The 16441-nt window shown below is 42.1% G+C and overlaps 1 protein-coding gene across 1 annotated transcript in view; it reads left to right on the top strand.

Annotated features, from left to right (window-relative positions):
• The window catches only part of kcnj9 (potassium inwardly rectifying channel subfamily J member 9), a 13228-nt gene extending 971 nt beyond the window's left edge, over positions 1–12257 (top strand). The window contains exons 2-8 of the mRNA XM_031870706.1: positions 449–882; positions 2053–2266; positions 3544–3745; positions 4801–4993; positions 5231–5428; positions 6975–7105; positions 9085–12257. Coding sequence (XP_031726566.1) covers positions 573–882; positions 2053–2266; positions 3544–3745; positions 4801–4993; positions 5231–5428; positions 6975–7105; positions 9085–9351 — 1515 coding nt within the window. The 5' untranslated portion in view covers positions 449–572 and the 3' untranslated portion in view covers positions 9352–12257. The remainder of the gene's footprint in view (positions 1–448; positions 883–2052; positions 2267–3543; positions 3746–4800; positions 4994–5230; positions 5429–6974; positions 7106–9084) is intronic.
• Positions 12258–16441: the final 4184 nt, after the last annotated feature.

Raw genomic sequence — 16441 nt, 5'->3', positions numbered from 1 at the left:
CACACACAAACACACACACACACACACACACACACACACACACACACCAAGGTGCTTTATGAAACATGCTAAACGGTGGAAGTGGCTCGACTATGCAGATTAGCAGAGAAAGTGATTTATTCTCCCTTCACCTCTAATTTAAAAGTTGTAAAATCAACCTCAAACGCTGTGATTTCCTTCTTTATTTTTTGCTCATTTTGCTTTCAAAAAGAGGTGAAATGAAGAAACAGGCAGACAGGAAGTCAGATCTGTGTGGCAAGCAACACAGAAGCTACAGGCCTAGAAAATAAAGCTGTATCTTAAGATAAATTAAAGGGACTGAAAAGCTCCTGAAGTATGGGTGCTATTTCTTTAAAAAAAATCACCTGTCGTGAATTAGTGTGACAGCAAAACAGCTAATCGATTTCAGGATTTCACGTGATCATTGTGTTCTTCTCCTATGTTCCAGGCTTCAGTCAGGCAAACAAATGGTCCAATCAATAGCCTTTGGACAGAGACTGCCATAGGGAGGATATCAATAACACGCTAATACACCTGACACAAACACACACACACACACACTCACACGGACCATGGCGCTTGAGAACTCGGTCTTTCCCGCCTGCCCGGACTCTCTCTCGCTCCCTGTGGAGGAGAAGGGGGAAGGGGAAAAAGTGGACGTGGCCACCGAGGCCACGGCCTCCCCTGGAGTCTTCAACCTATCGGAGGAGCTGGGCCCCGTCGGCACCACAGACACGGAGCTGCCACCTCCGCCCTTAGTTAAGGTCAAGAGGTCGTTCCAGAACAAGCTGGCTGAGCGGGAGGCCCAAGCCAATGAGCCCCGCAAGAAGACCCAGGGGCCGGAGAAGGAGAAGGAGAAGGAGAGGGGGAGGTTCGGGTGGGGTGAGTGACTCTGCATGTGACTTACTTTCCTTTTTAATGAAGAAATAAATGTTGATAAAGAGATTTGGAGCTTGTGACTGACTCTGGATTCAACAAACATATACTTTGTGTTGACTAAAATTGTGCGCCTCCTTCTACTCCACGACTCGCAATTTGGACCGTTCTATAGAGGTTCATCCCTCAGCGATTTTGACAGTCTTGCACATATTGTTTCTCCAGTCACTCTGCTCTTTGTTGGCTCCAGTTGCTCTCCTCTTTGCTGTACGTCTTTGTGAGCGTTCATTGGTTTTTGCGCGACGATACCTGCAAGAGGCACAAAATTAGACAATCAAGCCACAGCAGACTTTTTCCAAAATCAAAAACATGTCCAGTTTTGGTGTGAGCAGTCAAAGAGCAAGGACTTTTTTAAAATTCATACCAGAATATCAACATACAGGAAGATGTTTATGATGAAAAGGCAGAGACACTGACATTTAGGGCTGAACTGTTCCTTCAAACCTGATGACTTCATAGGTTTAGTAGGATGCACGCTCACTGATACACTGTTGTTGTCAGGGCTGGAAAAAAACAACACAAAACTGGATCGTTTTGCATTCTACATATGTCACAATCTCAGTTGTGTCTGAGTGCACCCACAGTAAAAAAGGCTCACTACAAAGAAACAACAGGTCCCTTTAGGTTTGTACAGTAACTAAAGTCCAATGAGTGTTTGACGGTGTTGTCCTGTCGCACTTCATCTCCTCTCTTTCCTTGTCTGTTGTCATTTCTGTGATGCCTTCTTCACCAGCCTGGCTTTCTCTCTGAGCCACCGCATCTCTCTGAGCAGTTTTGTCCTCCTGCCACCTTCCTCTGTTTATCCTCCAATCTCCTCGCGTGCCTTCATTCCACTCGCATCCTGCGACTTGCAGTCAGAGCTGTATCTTCAAACGGCGACACTTTTCAGTAATGTAGAAAGGCATCAGTGTTCACGTTTTTGAAGTATTCTAAAGGGTTTTGAAAGGGTTTCTTGGAACACAGCCTTATGCAACTAAGACACCTGTTAAGACTCATCTTCAACCTTGTTTACATCGTAGAAAAAGCACCAACACTAATACTGCACATACATATACATTAACCCAAACTTCTGTAACCACATCGTGTCGCTTTTTCTCTCTCTCCGGCCCTCGCCAGGCCGGACTAAGCGTAAGAGACAGCGCTACGTGGAGAAGAACGGTCGCTGCAACGTGCAGCACGGTAACATGCGGGAGCATTACCGCTACCTGACCGACATCTTCACCACGCTGGTGGACCTCAACTGGCGCTGCTCGCTCTTCGTCTTCGTCATGGCCTACGCCGTCACGTGGCTCTTTTTCGGGGCCATCTGGTACCTCATAGCCTACTGTCGGTAAGACTGTCGAGAAGAGGAGGAAGACGTTTGTTTAGTTTATTTAGAGCTAGATCAAAAGTCCTACAGCTCAAGAGAACATAAGTATTACAGACATTGTGGCAAAATTGGTATTATCAAAAACAGGGCTTTCCTTTTCTGTGTGCTTTCTTCTTTCCTCATTCTTGCTAATTAAAGGAATAGTTTGACATTTTTTGGGAATGTGCTCATTCACATTTTTTGAGTTAGATGGGAAGATTGTTACCACTCTTATATCTGTATGATAAATATAAAGTTACATCAGGGAGAAGTTAGTTTAGCTTTGTTTAACCCGTACAAAAACTGACGGCTGATTTTTTCCTAACCTTCAGACAGTCAGGCTAGCTGTTTCCCCCTGTTTCCAGTCTTTGTGCTAAGCTAAGCTAACCTTCTCTTTGCTGTATCTTCATAAATAACAGACTGATTCTCAGCAAACTCCAGGGAAGAAGAGCCAATTATCATATTTCCCCAAAAATGTGCATTCATCACGCGATCACCAGGAGGCAACACCAGCATTTTAATTGCTCAAAGATGGAGGATGACCACCTCTTTGAGAGAGTGACCAGCGTTGCGAGACATTTCTGCAACGAAGGCTTAAAAAAGCCCAACTTTTCAGCCCCCCAAAAAAAGCAGATGACAAAGCAGTATTAATGTCACAGTGTACTTCATCATGATGAGTTACCTCTTCACTAGATGTGTCTGATGGATCCGCTGCTCTAATTAGCTAACGTATTCGTCTCGTAAAAATCGTGACGTCTTTATATCAATTACAGGACACCTTAAGCTGTGCCAGAGAGCTGTCGGTGTTATTGCAATCCCTTTGGTCACCAACACAGGTCAATACAAATCATATATTATATAGACTACTTAACACCACTTTCATTAATGAGCTGTCCCTCTCTGGCCGGAGCTGTGTTAATCAGGACCATTATCCAGCGTAGCGAGTAGTTTCAAAGAGAATCTGCCGACTCGTAGTGGCTCAGGACAGATAAACCAGCACGGTGAAGACGCTGCACGTGATGATTTGCAATAGAAAAAGTAGGTTTTTGCAGCATCAACAAAAAGTGTGAATCATTATGGTTAATATGAGGATTACTTCTATTCATTATCAGAATTAGCTGAAAGGAGACGAGTCGTATTTCTGCACCTCTGTTCTTAGAATATAACTCTTCTCGCTCTCTGTCTATTTTTTCCTCTTGACACCCACTTTGCCAACCTCCCCCTTTTCTCACACATTCTCCCTCACCCCCCCCCTCCAGGGGTGATCTGGACCACCTGGAGGATGAGACGTGGACGCCGTGCGTCAACAATGTCAACGGCTTCATCTCGGCCTTCCTCTTCTCCATCGAGACAGAGACCACCATTGGCTACGGCCACCGCGTCATCACCGACCAGTGTCCAGTGGGCACCATGCTGCTGCTGCTGCAAGCTATACTGGGCTCGATGGTCAACGCCTTCATGGTGAGCACCGGGCCGGGGCTGCTGCAAGACTGAGGAATGGGAAAATCACTTTCAGAAAGCAATAGCAAAAAAAAGATCAGATTCAGATTACGTTGAAGGCATCATGTATTCTGATTAACGTTGTTGATGAAGAAGATTATTATGTTCATTTAAAGAAAAATATTTACACAGTATTTTGATTTTGAGGCTATTAGACTTCACATAAATTGAAAAATTTCACTTACAGAAACCTCTAAATTGAATGTTTCAATATTTTTACTTTTACAGGACATAATCATACAAAAATATTCCTCGCCATAACTGACACTGAATTATTTCTGACCATCGGATATCAGATTGTGTCAAACCTGCTATATAGGACATCAGGAGGCTAAAGAGAAATATAAAGCGTACAAAATATTTTTTTTAAATTATTAGTCAAACGTTCAAATTATCTTATTTCATTTAGAAAGGCGCCTAAATAATCTAAAACAAATGTAAATGCTGTTTGACCTGTTTGATTACGAGGGCTCCTGTTCGCTCAACTAAATCAAATAAAGAATTAATACACATTTGTTTTCTTCTTGAGCCTAGAGAGAAGCGTGCATGCATCAATACCGTGCAGACAAAATGACACTAATTTGGTGCAGATGAAACGCTTCCTGAAAAATAATATATATACATAAAAAATGTGCTGATGGAGCTCGATTTTTCCCACCAAGTAAGCACTCTTTTGATGAGGATGAATCCCACACGCCGACGTCCGAGCAGAATCATGTTTATGCATGTTTGCTGGAAGCATGCCATATTAGTAACCGGGCTGTTTTACTATTCATATTAGATAATGAGTCTGAGGTCAATTCAAGTGTCACTACTGCGTTTTAAGACTGGAAATAGTCAGCTCAAAGTATTGTTTGTCTACATCACTGTTAATTATGAAAAACAAGAGAAGTCATTCATTCTTCAATAATCCTTTGCTTCTCCGGTTACTGCAAATATTTGATTCTGTTGCTCTGTGTGTCTTTGAGTTTTCACCTCCCCCCTTCCTTGTCTCCCCCCCCCTCCTCTCCGCGCAGGTCGGCTGTATGTTTGTGAAGATCTCGCAGCCCAACAAACGGGCAGAGACGCTGGTGTTCTCCAAACACGCCGTCATCTCTCTGAGAGACGACAAGCTCTGCCTGATGTTCAGGGTGGGCGACCTGCGGAGCTCCCACATCGTAGGGGCCAACATGAGGGCCAAGCTCATCAAGTCCAAGCAGACGCAGGAGGGTGAGACTGCCAGATTAATCATAGTATGGGTGCAGATTTCACACTAATGGGACTAGCATGATGACTACAGCGACCACAACTACTATCTTTAAAACAGCTACCAGAGGTGGAACACGGAGTAGATTCTATGGTTATGCTGTTATGACTCAATCAGGAGGATCTTGATTTATAAATAAAGAAAAGAGCTCATCTCCTCCTTTTCCGTTTCCTCACCTCCTGTTTTGTCGTCTCCTTCAGGCGAGTTCATCCCTCTGGACCAGACAGACATCAGCGTGGGCTTCGAGACGGGCGACGATCGTCTCTTCCTGGTCTCTCCGCTGGTGATCTCCCATGAGATCGACATGCATTCGCCCTTCTGGGACATGTCGCAGGCCCAGCTGGAGAAGGAGGACTTTGAGATCGTGGTGATCCTGGAGGGAATGGTGGAGGCAACCGGTGAGGATCGTGTCAAACGTTGTTAAAGTGAAGTAATAAGAATGCAAACATTAAAATCATCCATCTGTCTTTGGTAAAGCATGCCCCCTGACATTTAGAGGCAGGTAATCTTAAAAGTCTGGCAGTTTTGAATAACACAGATAAAATAATCAACATAAAAATGACAGAGCAGGATATGTTTATATGTTACGTATGAGATGTGGAAGAATGAAAAATGTGCTGTTAAAAATCCCTGTGCAGTGAATGATTACTGGAAAGTCACAAAAAGAAATGCATATATATTTAAAATGTATTAAAGTACAAGCCATACAAACAATACCATTAACAATGTTTTATCACCTCAAGGGCTTTAAATGATTTGTTGTAGATTAACAATGTAACAGCATTGTTTTTTATGGGAAATAATGCCGTGCAATTTAATTTGACTGTAAAGTTGTAATGGCCTCTATGATGTAAATGCATGTTTTTGCTGCAACAACAAGTATTGAGCATTAGGAAATTAATCTTGCAGATGCATACAACAGTCTGATATTACAGTAATACCGTCAGTGTTTTACAGAAAGCAAACCCTGTCCAAAGCTGTCCATTAGAAAATGAAATTCCCCTTCCAGGATATCTGAGTTTAGATCTGCAATATATTGTTTGAGAGCTCTCCATCTCTTCTCCGTCGTTCGGGAGGTTTTACAGCCTTTTGATGCTGCGATTACAGGGGAAATATACATATATTTAGATACAAGTATATTTAGGTGAATGTGTTCTATAATAGGAAACAAATCACTGGAAAGTATCACTGGAGCTTGTGTCCTTCAGAGGGACAGTTTTGTGCTCTTATGCTGTACATTCTCATGACTTAACTGTTGATTTAGGGAGCAGTCTTTTAAAATATATTGGTATAGAAGATTAAAAAGTGTTAGTGTGTGCAACAAGCAGGCAGAGAAACCACCCAGATCCCCACACCAGTTAATGTGTGTCAGCGAACACTCATCTGCCCTTGAGCAAGGCACCGACCCCTTACGGGCTAACTCCCTGTTAATTACACTTATCTCTGCTCATAGATCCCCTCAGACGTGACACATTTAGAAGCAGAGTTTGCGACGTTAGTGGCTGTATTTCAGAGTCTGACAGGAACAAATAGCGAGTTCCCTGTACCGGGGAATGATTTAGACGGGCCCTGTTTATCTCTTTTCTCTTTATCTCATATTGTCTTATGTCAGATTCATTCTGAGAAGGATGATGTACTCAACTGATCCTCACTGGTTGGCAGGAATTCAGTGTATCAGAGCTATTCATGATGCGTCTTCCATGAGGTAAAGGTGGCCTCTCTGCCTACTCCAAATATTGATTCCCTGAGTCAGAGTGCGGGTAGAGAGTTAGGAGGAAGTATAAGTATTCATATGAAGACACCTCGCCAATTTAAACAGTTTGTGACTAAATTAATGATCTCTGCCAGTTTCAGGTGTGTTGCGTTGACTTTGATCTTTGCCCAGTTCTTTCCTCTTTTGCATCACGAGGGTACTCATCAGTGTTGCTGTGTCTGTGTGTGCAGGGATGACGTGCCAGGCGAGGAGCTCCTATCTAGCGGAGGAAGTCATGTGGGGTCACAGGTTCAGCCCGATGATGTTGCTGGCAAAGGGCTTCTTTGACATCGACTACGGAGCCTTTCATCACACGTTTGAGGTGAGGGATTTCCAAGCTGGGGACAAACTACAGGCTGGGAGTGTTTGATTTGGTAAAGCAGCTCAGGACTTTTTTGATGAGTCCGTTTTAATTAGGGCTCAGTTTGGTAGCTCTAACAATTAAAACATTTCATCCTGAATGTCAAACTGTTATGAGATTTTTCACTGCTGTTAAACCTTTTATCGGAGGAGGCAAACATGCCAGTTCTTCCTCCGACTACAAGTGTTTGAGTAAGTTGTTGTCCCTATTCCTGTCTCCGCCTACATGTATAACTGAGTTCTCACGCTTGTTCTCCCGGGGATGTTGAAAGGCATGCTGGGAAATGCAGGAACTCGAACAGAAGTATTTATTTCATGTTTATTTCGGTAGGGACATAGCATGGACCAATGCCACACACAGCAGCTTTTATAATCCATGCCTATCCTTAGATGGGCTTTTATACAAATGTACACAGAGACCACAGACACTAATACAATAACAACATGCTAAAGAACTAATAAAAGAAGCACTTCATCACACATTGCAACATGTTTGACCTCTCTTTAAAACTGCTTCAAACCGAGTTCAAAATTAATCATCAATTAATCATTTTGACTTCTGTGGGTGAGTTGAAAGCAGGTTGTACTCGGTGTTAGGCGATGCAGGCGGAGGAGAAAAGGGGATACTGATCAAGTAAACCACAACATTTAAAGGAATAATTTACTTATGTGTTTTCTTGCTGAGAGTAAAGTGAGAAGATTGATGCCACTCTGATATTTGTCTGTTAAATATGAAGCTACCACCAGCAGCTGGTTAGCTTAGCTTAGCATAGAGACTGGAAACAGGGACAAACAGCTAGCCTGGCTCTGTTTGACTTCCTGTAGTCTACGCTGTTTGCACTTCTCGAGATGACAAGATCCCGATCTATAGCGCATGTCATTAAGTGGATGGTACAAGTGCATTAAGGGAGTGTCCATGCTAGTTAAACAGCACATAATCTGGACGCAAAGTAAGGCGCAAAGGGGTTGTATGTTGTCACTTAAGTAATCAGTGTTTTAGGGTGTAACATGAATTAAACCCATCAGAGTGTCATATCCCACTCCCTTTAAAAGGCCAGGTGCTCCTTCCCCCGGCACTTTGCTATTTAATTGGCCTATTCAGCAAATTGGAGAATCGAGCGGTTTTCTGCTGAGGAAACAAATCTGCTCGTTTGCGAAGTGAAAGCATGCAGTCACACCATTTAAGGGAGCAGCGGACCCTCCGCCGTCTCTCAACCCCCCCGGCCCTTCAACAATTCCATTTCACTGCACATGAGCAAACACATAACAACCTATTTAACTGACGAGGAAGGCGCTGCTGCACCTCCCTGTGTGTTCACCAAGCGGAGTGTACGGAAAATACTGTGCCATTGACTTTAGACTTGGCTTTGTTTGTCATTGGCTCAATGGCTTTCTGCTGCCTCAAGATAGCACTGCGCCAACAATGCGCCTGACCACACCTCATTTAAAGAACTACACGCCCATGGGAGCACAGATGGGCTTAAGTACGTTTGCTCCACACAACCTGAGCACTGACCGTGAAAATGACAACAGCTGTGACAGTTGGGCTGAGCTGTGTGCCGCTTTTCGCTGCTTTTCGCCGCTTTTCGCCGGATGGGAGATGTAGGGACCCAGAAATTGACACTTTGGCTTCTTTATGGGTTAAACAAAGGAGAACGAGATTTAACATGTTAATTAGTGCGCTTTAAAGGTGCTGGATTCTGTTACTTTTAGACAGAGCCAGGCTAGCTGTTTCTAGTCTTTAAACTAAGCTAATATAATAAAGCTCAGATAAATCTCATCACGGAAGCAAATAAGTGTATTTCCCAAAAAGGCTAAAATCTAGCTCAGTGAATGGGGCTTCTTTTTGCCATCTTGGCAACGCTAATCTCTTCTTTTAGTGGAAATCTGAAATAAGAGTTTAGTGATTTGACCAACTCTACTCGTTTCCCCTCCTCCAAGGTGGACACGCCCTCCGTCTCTGCACGTGAGCTCTCATTGGCTGCGGCCAGACTGGACGCACACCTCTACTGGTCCATCTCCAGCAGGCTGGACGAGGAGCCCACCCTGACCAACCAGGCGGCCAAGCAGCCGGACAGCGGCTCGGCCAACAGCAAAGGAGGGGAGCCGACCTTCATCGTGGGAGAGATGACGGACATCCAGGAGCAGACAGGACTGGGCGAGCTGAACGGCAGCGTCGCCACCGACCAGTCCGAATCAGAGGCCTAGAACAGACAATGTTTACAAAGACCTTCATTTTAACGCCACCTCACCACAATTTATGTTTGCAAATCTTTTCTTTCAAGGCAAATGAGTAGTTTCATTGTGCCCAGTTCTACAGTATATGCCATATCTTACGTTACCATATGAAAGCGTCCATTTCTTGATATTTCGTCTTTTATTTCTATGTTGATCTTTGTTACAAGTGTACTGTATGTGTGCTATCTTTTATTTTTTTGTTCTTCAATCTGTGTTGTTAGCTCCAATCACCCTTGCCTATATCTACATTTAAATGACAAAACTATGCTTTAGGTGGAGTCAACACTCGTATATCCGGTGGACCACGGCAGAATGTTGCAAAAAAGATGACGAGGCGGTTGTTTGTGCAGAGTCACGTGTGTGGATTGTTCACATTTAAAAATAAGTGCCGTGCATAGACGCTTTATGTTCACCTGCGCATGAATATCACTAGATGATATTGAAGTATAGACTGAAATGGTAGTAACTTCAAATTTCTTTAGATGCAAAGATTGTTCTGAGGTTTATTGTACATCAATCAGGTGTTAACATGGTGGGAAATGAACACTGTCCCACAGCCGCTGGTATATTTGTATACTCTGGTAGAAACTTCATTAGGCCACAAACCATCATGTGGTGTTAGAAACAATGTTTATAAATATATATTTGGCTTCTTTAGGCACAGAGTATATTGTTTGTTTGTTAAAGAGTAACTTAAAGGAATATATTTAATTTTTTGAAGAGGGGTTGTGTGAGGGACTTATTCATAGTCAGTGTATTAGTTATAGCGGATGGCAGTCGGCACGCCCCCAGTTAAGAGAAACAGACAGGAGTACCAGCACGGGAGCAGAGCAATGTGCTTCTGTGGACATCAGCCAAACGTGTTTTAGCCACCTACAAAGGAGTGTACGCCATATTTGGAATATTTTCACCGCTTTACCTTGCCGTCAGACAGCCCTTTCCAAATGGGGAACTGATTATCTATGTTATCTTTAAAGCCACACGAGACTCCTTTGACAAAATAATCCAAACTAACCCTTTAAAACACCAAAGTCACACAATAACTCATACAAACTGACCGATCAAAGCAGCGGCAGAGCAGCAGCTCCTGTGTTCTGTAAGGTAAAAGTACTGTTTTTGTCAGTGGAGTCTGGTGGCTTTGAAGAGAGAAAAGATAACAGCCTTAATTTCCCGTCATAAAAGGGCTGTCTGACGGCAGGGCAAAGCCGTGAAAATATCCTAAATGTAGCGTACGTACGCTTTAACTAATATTAATTATTTTAAGGCGCGTCTTTCTTTTTAGCTGCTGCCCACGTCAACAGCAGCACATGGCTTTGCTCCTGTACATCACTGCAGCAACATGAGAAGTTAAACCAGATGAGGTCATGAAAAACACGATTTAAGTTACTCTTTAATAACCCCAGTATGAATTAGCTGACATTCCTAACTGCACTCTCGCATTATGGTGACTAGAGTAACCATCCACAACCTTTAACATATAGAGAGGGGACAACTCGAGTGTGTCTGTGGCTTCGTTTCAAGGATTATCTATCTTCTGTTCCCAGCCGAGTAGAAATTAAAAGCACAACAGTGTCCTGCTCAGTTTAGCCCAAAACCCCTGCTTCTGCTGCTGTGTAGATATGTGGCCATTTCTACTTGATGTTTTTAATATGTAATACAACTAGAGTTAATAAACTGCAGCATATTACAGAAAAAAACTTTGTGTGATATTCTGCGGAAGGGCTCCATACATAAAAGTACGCTATATTTACATACTGTGCGTACTGAAGCGTTGATATGAAACGTGTCAGAATGCAGAAAAGAGTTAGACTTTACCCTAAATGATGTCATAGAACATGGACTAGATCTTAAACACAACAGACAGTAAAAGACATTAGTCTTCTACTTCATTACATTTCAGAGGGAAGTATTTTTACCTCACTACATTTATTTTAAAGCTATAGTTACTTTGCAGATGAATTGTTGCTAAACTACTCAACAGTACATGAAGTTAAAATGAGCATCACATCCACCAGCTACAACATTAAAATACTGCAAAGTCATTAATGCAGCCTCGATAGTATAACCGATATATAATACAATTACAGGGACAGTGGTAATGGATTACATTTACATTGCGGTATTGCTTCTTTTACTTAGGTATAACTGAATATTTCTTTCTTCACTGTATTAAAATACATAAAATCAATTACTGGTACGTTTTGGAGTATGGAGAGTCTACCGAATGTATTTTTGTTGTTCAAAGTGATGAATTATTACCGACTCATAAGTGAGGAGATACACAGAGTGGACCTATTGATCATTAGGATACTAAGGAGACTACTTTGTAGGACACAAGTACACACAGTTTTTCCTTTAACAAGGATCCTCAAAGAAGTCCTTCACCTTAGACCTCTACAAAATAATCCCGTTTATTTCCTTGGTTTTTATGTTATTTAGTACAGTACAGAAATATATTAAGTAAAGTGCATTGGTGAAGATCATTTACTTGAGTAAAAGTAACAACAACATTAATTACTTTATCACAACTAAAAGTCCTGTATTACTTTTTTTTAAAGTAAAACTACAGAAGGCAACAAAGTGTACTTAAAGAGTAGTACTACTATATACAGTATTTTACAGAATGGCCCCTGTCAGTGTTACAGAATGATAATATAGCACATACATTATTAATGCATTTACATATAATATGACAAGTGACTATAGCTGTCGACTGTAGTAAACGCTTACTGCATTGAAACTGCTTTCCCTGTTTAGACCTGCCAAGGGACTACAGATGAGAATTATCTTAGAGCTATAATCTGGTACGGTGCATCAAATGGTGACATTCATGTTTTAAGCTCTACATGGTCCCTTTTAAATAAAATACAAAAACGACACTTTTCCCCCCCTCGTGTTGTACAATCAATCACTGGTGACCTAGTAGGTTACTATTTGACTAATGGCCCACATTGAACATATATTGATGTGTCTCATTAGAAATTCCAGCCTGGGATCTCAGCACCAGGAGAAGAAGTCAGCATATTTGGTTACTAGGCAGAATCGTGGCTTTAAAAAAAAAGCAAAAAAAAAAAAAAGCCACATTAAATGTCTTTCTCTGTCTTGGCTGCTAGATGGCGTTAAAGATCCCATGCATCTTCCTCCAGCCACACTCAGCCCTATCGGTGTGTTATGAGTCGGGGTCCCCATCTCAGCTGTCTCCTAGGCAACCGGGGGCTGGGGACAGGGAGAGGGCAGAATGTGTGTGTGTGTGTGTGTGTGTGTGTGTGTAGGTGTGTGTGTGTGTGTGTAGGTGTGTGTGTTTAAACTGGACCCTCACAACTGACGGGGGGAGTTTATGAGGATTGTCAGAGAGTTGATGTTGAATATAGTTTGATATTTGTGTAACAATGGATGATGATGACGCACGGCAGTGACCTTCAGGTTTTAGTTTTTTTTTTAACGTGTTAGAGTAAAATCTAACATATAGTTTTAGTATCTAAATAAGTCCTTTCTTGGTCACTAAACAGGATGAAACAGGACAGGCTGAAACGAAACAGTTAGACGTCAATATAACGCTGGAAACATCTCCAGCAGGTGTGACGTTGCTTTTAGCTTTCGCTTCACGTCGTGTGACCGGAATCAGACATGTTTTGTTTGGGAGTGAAAGGCTAAGTGCAAGTTTAATAGTTTCCAGTGATTTTCAGCTCGCCCTTAGAGTTGAACCCCGCGTGCCATTTCCAAGTTCTAATTATGATTTTAATGAGAGGCTGTTTTGCATGATCCCCGCTGAGCCAAAATCAATGTTTCTCTTCATGGAAGGAAGTCATGACAGTCTCGTTTCAGACAGCGAGAGAGGAGGAGAGGAACATTTTAAAAAGGGAAGAAATCACCTGCATCACTCTGACCACCAGTTAGTCCAAGACAAATAGAAATCTATGCAAAATGAGGCTTTCAAACTAGATTCAGGAGTGCACAGAACTATAATGTATGCTAAGTGCTCAATGTACAGTAAAATGTAAATGCAAAATCTATGCCAAGAACAATTCCATTGACAGTTTTTAAAAAAAAGCTCAAGAACAGCTCAAGACTGAAACTAATGGAGAATCATTATAATAATATGCTTTATGGCTGTTGGTGGAAAACATTGTTTGCTGAAGCTTCTCTAATCAATATCTTTTATTAACTATGGATCAAATGCCTATGTGTAATGAGCAGCAGGCAGCTCCGATGAATCCGCTGTACACAAAACAACTGACAAAGTTAGCAACACACTGGTGAACGTATAGAGTAAGTGAGTAAAGCTTTATTTATTTTGACTTTTACAGTTTGTTGCGAACGCAGTTTAACAACCGCAGTGTGATGGAGCAAGGACATTAATTACCAGCAATTGCGAATGCAACCTAAACAAATTGACTTTCCAGACTCTTTGTGTATACGAAATCTTTTATTTTGTGGCCACATATTTTGGTGCAGAATGCTAGCCCATAACGTCACTAGATGCTTACAACTAGGTTATCTATGGTCATGTACAGAACCACAAACACCATGACATAGACTGAGAGGTGATTGAGTTAAGAAGTGGGAGCTACTAACACCAGTATTTTTGATCAGTCCAGTGCTTGTCAGCACGTTAAATAGCTTGAAGCCTTAGACGCCTTAGACGCCCTCGGTGTCTCGGTTTATCAAGTGACCGTGTTAACTGCTCTTAGTGATGGCAGCTGTTGCAAACACCAACAGAACATGTAGGTGTCCTCTTAAATGCCTGTGATTAATTTGAAATACTTACTCATCTGTGCTTATTATCTATAAACCTGAAACCTGTTGCTCTGGAAGGGTTGTAATCCAGTCCAAATTCTGCAGAACTTGAATCCGTTGTCCGATAATCGATTCTGACGAGCGAACGCGCAACAACCAGACATTTTAATGGTGTAAACTTTTTTTAACTCAATGTTTAAAGCTTGCTAACTCGTCTGGATGGCTGAGGGAAAAAGGCCACTTTTGTTGCCAACATGCACGCGCATATTTTTGACGATGCCGTTGGCAGTAAAAGGGTCTATAGCCCTTTTTAAAACACACAGTTAGTATAAATAAATTACCATATAAAGCAAAATGTGGGACAGAACTAAATAAATCAAAATATAAGAAAGGGAACAAAATCAATAAAAGAAAGCTTGCCTTTAAGCCGCTTAAAACAGTACAAAGAAGCAGCAAATCTGATAGATTGGGGGAAATAATTCTACAGGATCGGGGCTAAAACAGCAAAGACGCGAACACCTTTTGTCTTGCAGTTGGTGCTGGGAGGCATTAAAGATAGAGGCTTGAGGATCAGTATGGTCGAGAAGTAGAATGAGGAACGAGGAGATCAAATATAGAACTGGGGGCAAGGTCATGCAGTTCCTTATATGTAATTAACAGGCAGTTCGAACAGCTAGTTCAAGTTAATAACCCTCGCGGCTGCTTTTTGAACCAACTGTAAATGATTTAGAGCAGTTTGACGGAGACACGTGTAGAGGGAATTACAATAATCTAGACTGGAGGAAATGGAAATGTGAATTAATAGAACCACGGTTTTTGGTAGAGAGGATACAGCTGATATTTGTTATATTACTTAGCTCAAGAAGACGGGGCTGGATGAGCTTAGTAACATGGTGGTCAAATGTCGTACACATAGAGGACCATTAAGCAGCCAAAAAGAATCCATCAGGAGTTAGTGGACACCACAACACAGCTAAAAGCAACATAACTATGCTGTTGACGTTGGTTTGTGTCTGCTGGATGTGGAAATAAGCGCAAGCACCCAAGAATCCTGATAAGAACGTTAACAGCCCAATATGGAAACACAGAAATATGCAAAGCTGTATAGAATGCTGCAGGAATGAGCCCTTAAACCCACAGATGAGTTTGCATTTTTGCATTTCCAGTTCCCTCGACTGGAAGTCAATGGGTTTTTTGAATGGGTTTTTGGTTAGAAGCCTGAAATAAGGTCTGTGGTTAACACTAGCTGAAGAGATTTTAACGTTTTTGTTCTACGATGTATAAAACATGTCAGTACATACCCCGCTCATGACTTTTGAAGCCTGTATGTATCTTGAAAACGGCGGTTGTTAACAAGTGGCTAAATCATGCTAGTCTACCTTCCCAGCCTCGTTGTGTTTAAACTCGCTCTCATGGAACTGCGGTGTAGTTTGTTTATCACCTAACGTTAGCTTTTTTACTTCTGCCGATTGCATTCCGTTAAATTAATGTGTTCCAGATGTTTTCTTATGGTGTGTGTATGACATCATTCAGCTGAAACACGTTTTTAATTTGTTTTCAAAGTCAGTTATAGAAATTACCTCATGTACTAAGGACTTGTATTGTAGCTAAAATCATTTTAACTTCGGAGTACTGGACTGATTATTTCTCCCACTGCATGTAATTTATTCATGAGCGTTTCCTTACTACATGAACCACAACGCTCCGCCGCCACAATCTGTAACATGGCCGCCAAACTTCCTCAAGTCTCAAACAACCGAGACAGACTTCCTTTCCTTCCGTACCACTTGATGGGAAAAAACATGCAGCAACACCTCCTGTATGTGTAATGAGTTCAATCTAAAGTGAGATATTCACCTCCTGGTAACAGATGCTCTCAGAATCGGCTCAGTTAAAGCATTCAATGAATGTACGGAACTGTAAACAGAAGTAGTCTTTACTCAAAGAGACTTCACCACCTGATACTAGAAGAGGCCTCCTCACTTCCACAGATGTCTTGTGGCTTTATCTTACATGTGTATATGAGCCCTTATAGTCGAATACTTTCAAAGCAGTAAGTTAGAAGCAAAGGCCTCCACGCGGTAGAAGTCAGCCTGCCGCGTGAAGTAGAGCAGAGCTGATATAGGTGTTAGACCACCCGCTGTAGCATGCAGCAGGCTACCCGACGGGCCACGGAAATGGCAAAATAATCTTCCGTCTACCAAATGACAATCGCCTCAGCAGTTAGATATAAACCTCAGACTATTTGTAAGTGAGTTTCAAGCCCCAATTCGGTCACGTCTCCGTCTGGAGCGGGAGGTGATCCAGATCAAACCCTGATCAG

The sequence above is a fragment of the Anarrhichthys ocellatus genome, unplaced genomic scaffold (genome assembly GCF_004355925.1).
Source record: "Anarrhichthys ocellatus isolate YVR2014 unplaced genomic scaffold, GSC_Weel_1.0 scaffold54, whole genome shotgun sequence".
Taxonomy (NCBI): Eukaryota; Metazoa; Chordata; class Actinopteri; order Perciformes; family Anarhichadidae; genus Anarrhichthys; species Anarrhichthys ocellatus.
The sequence above is the reverse complement of the archived record's forward strand: the minus strand, read 5'-3'. Positions and strand labels throughout refer to the sequence as shown.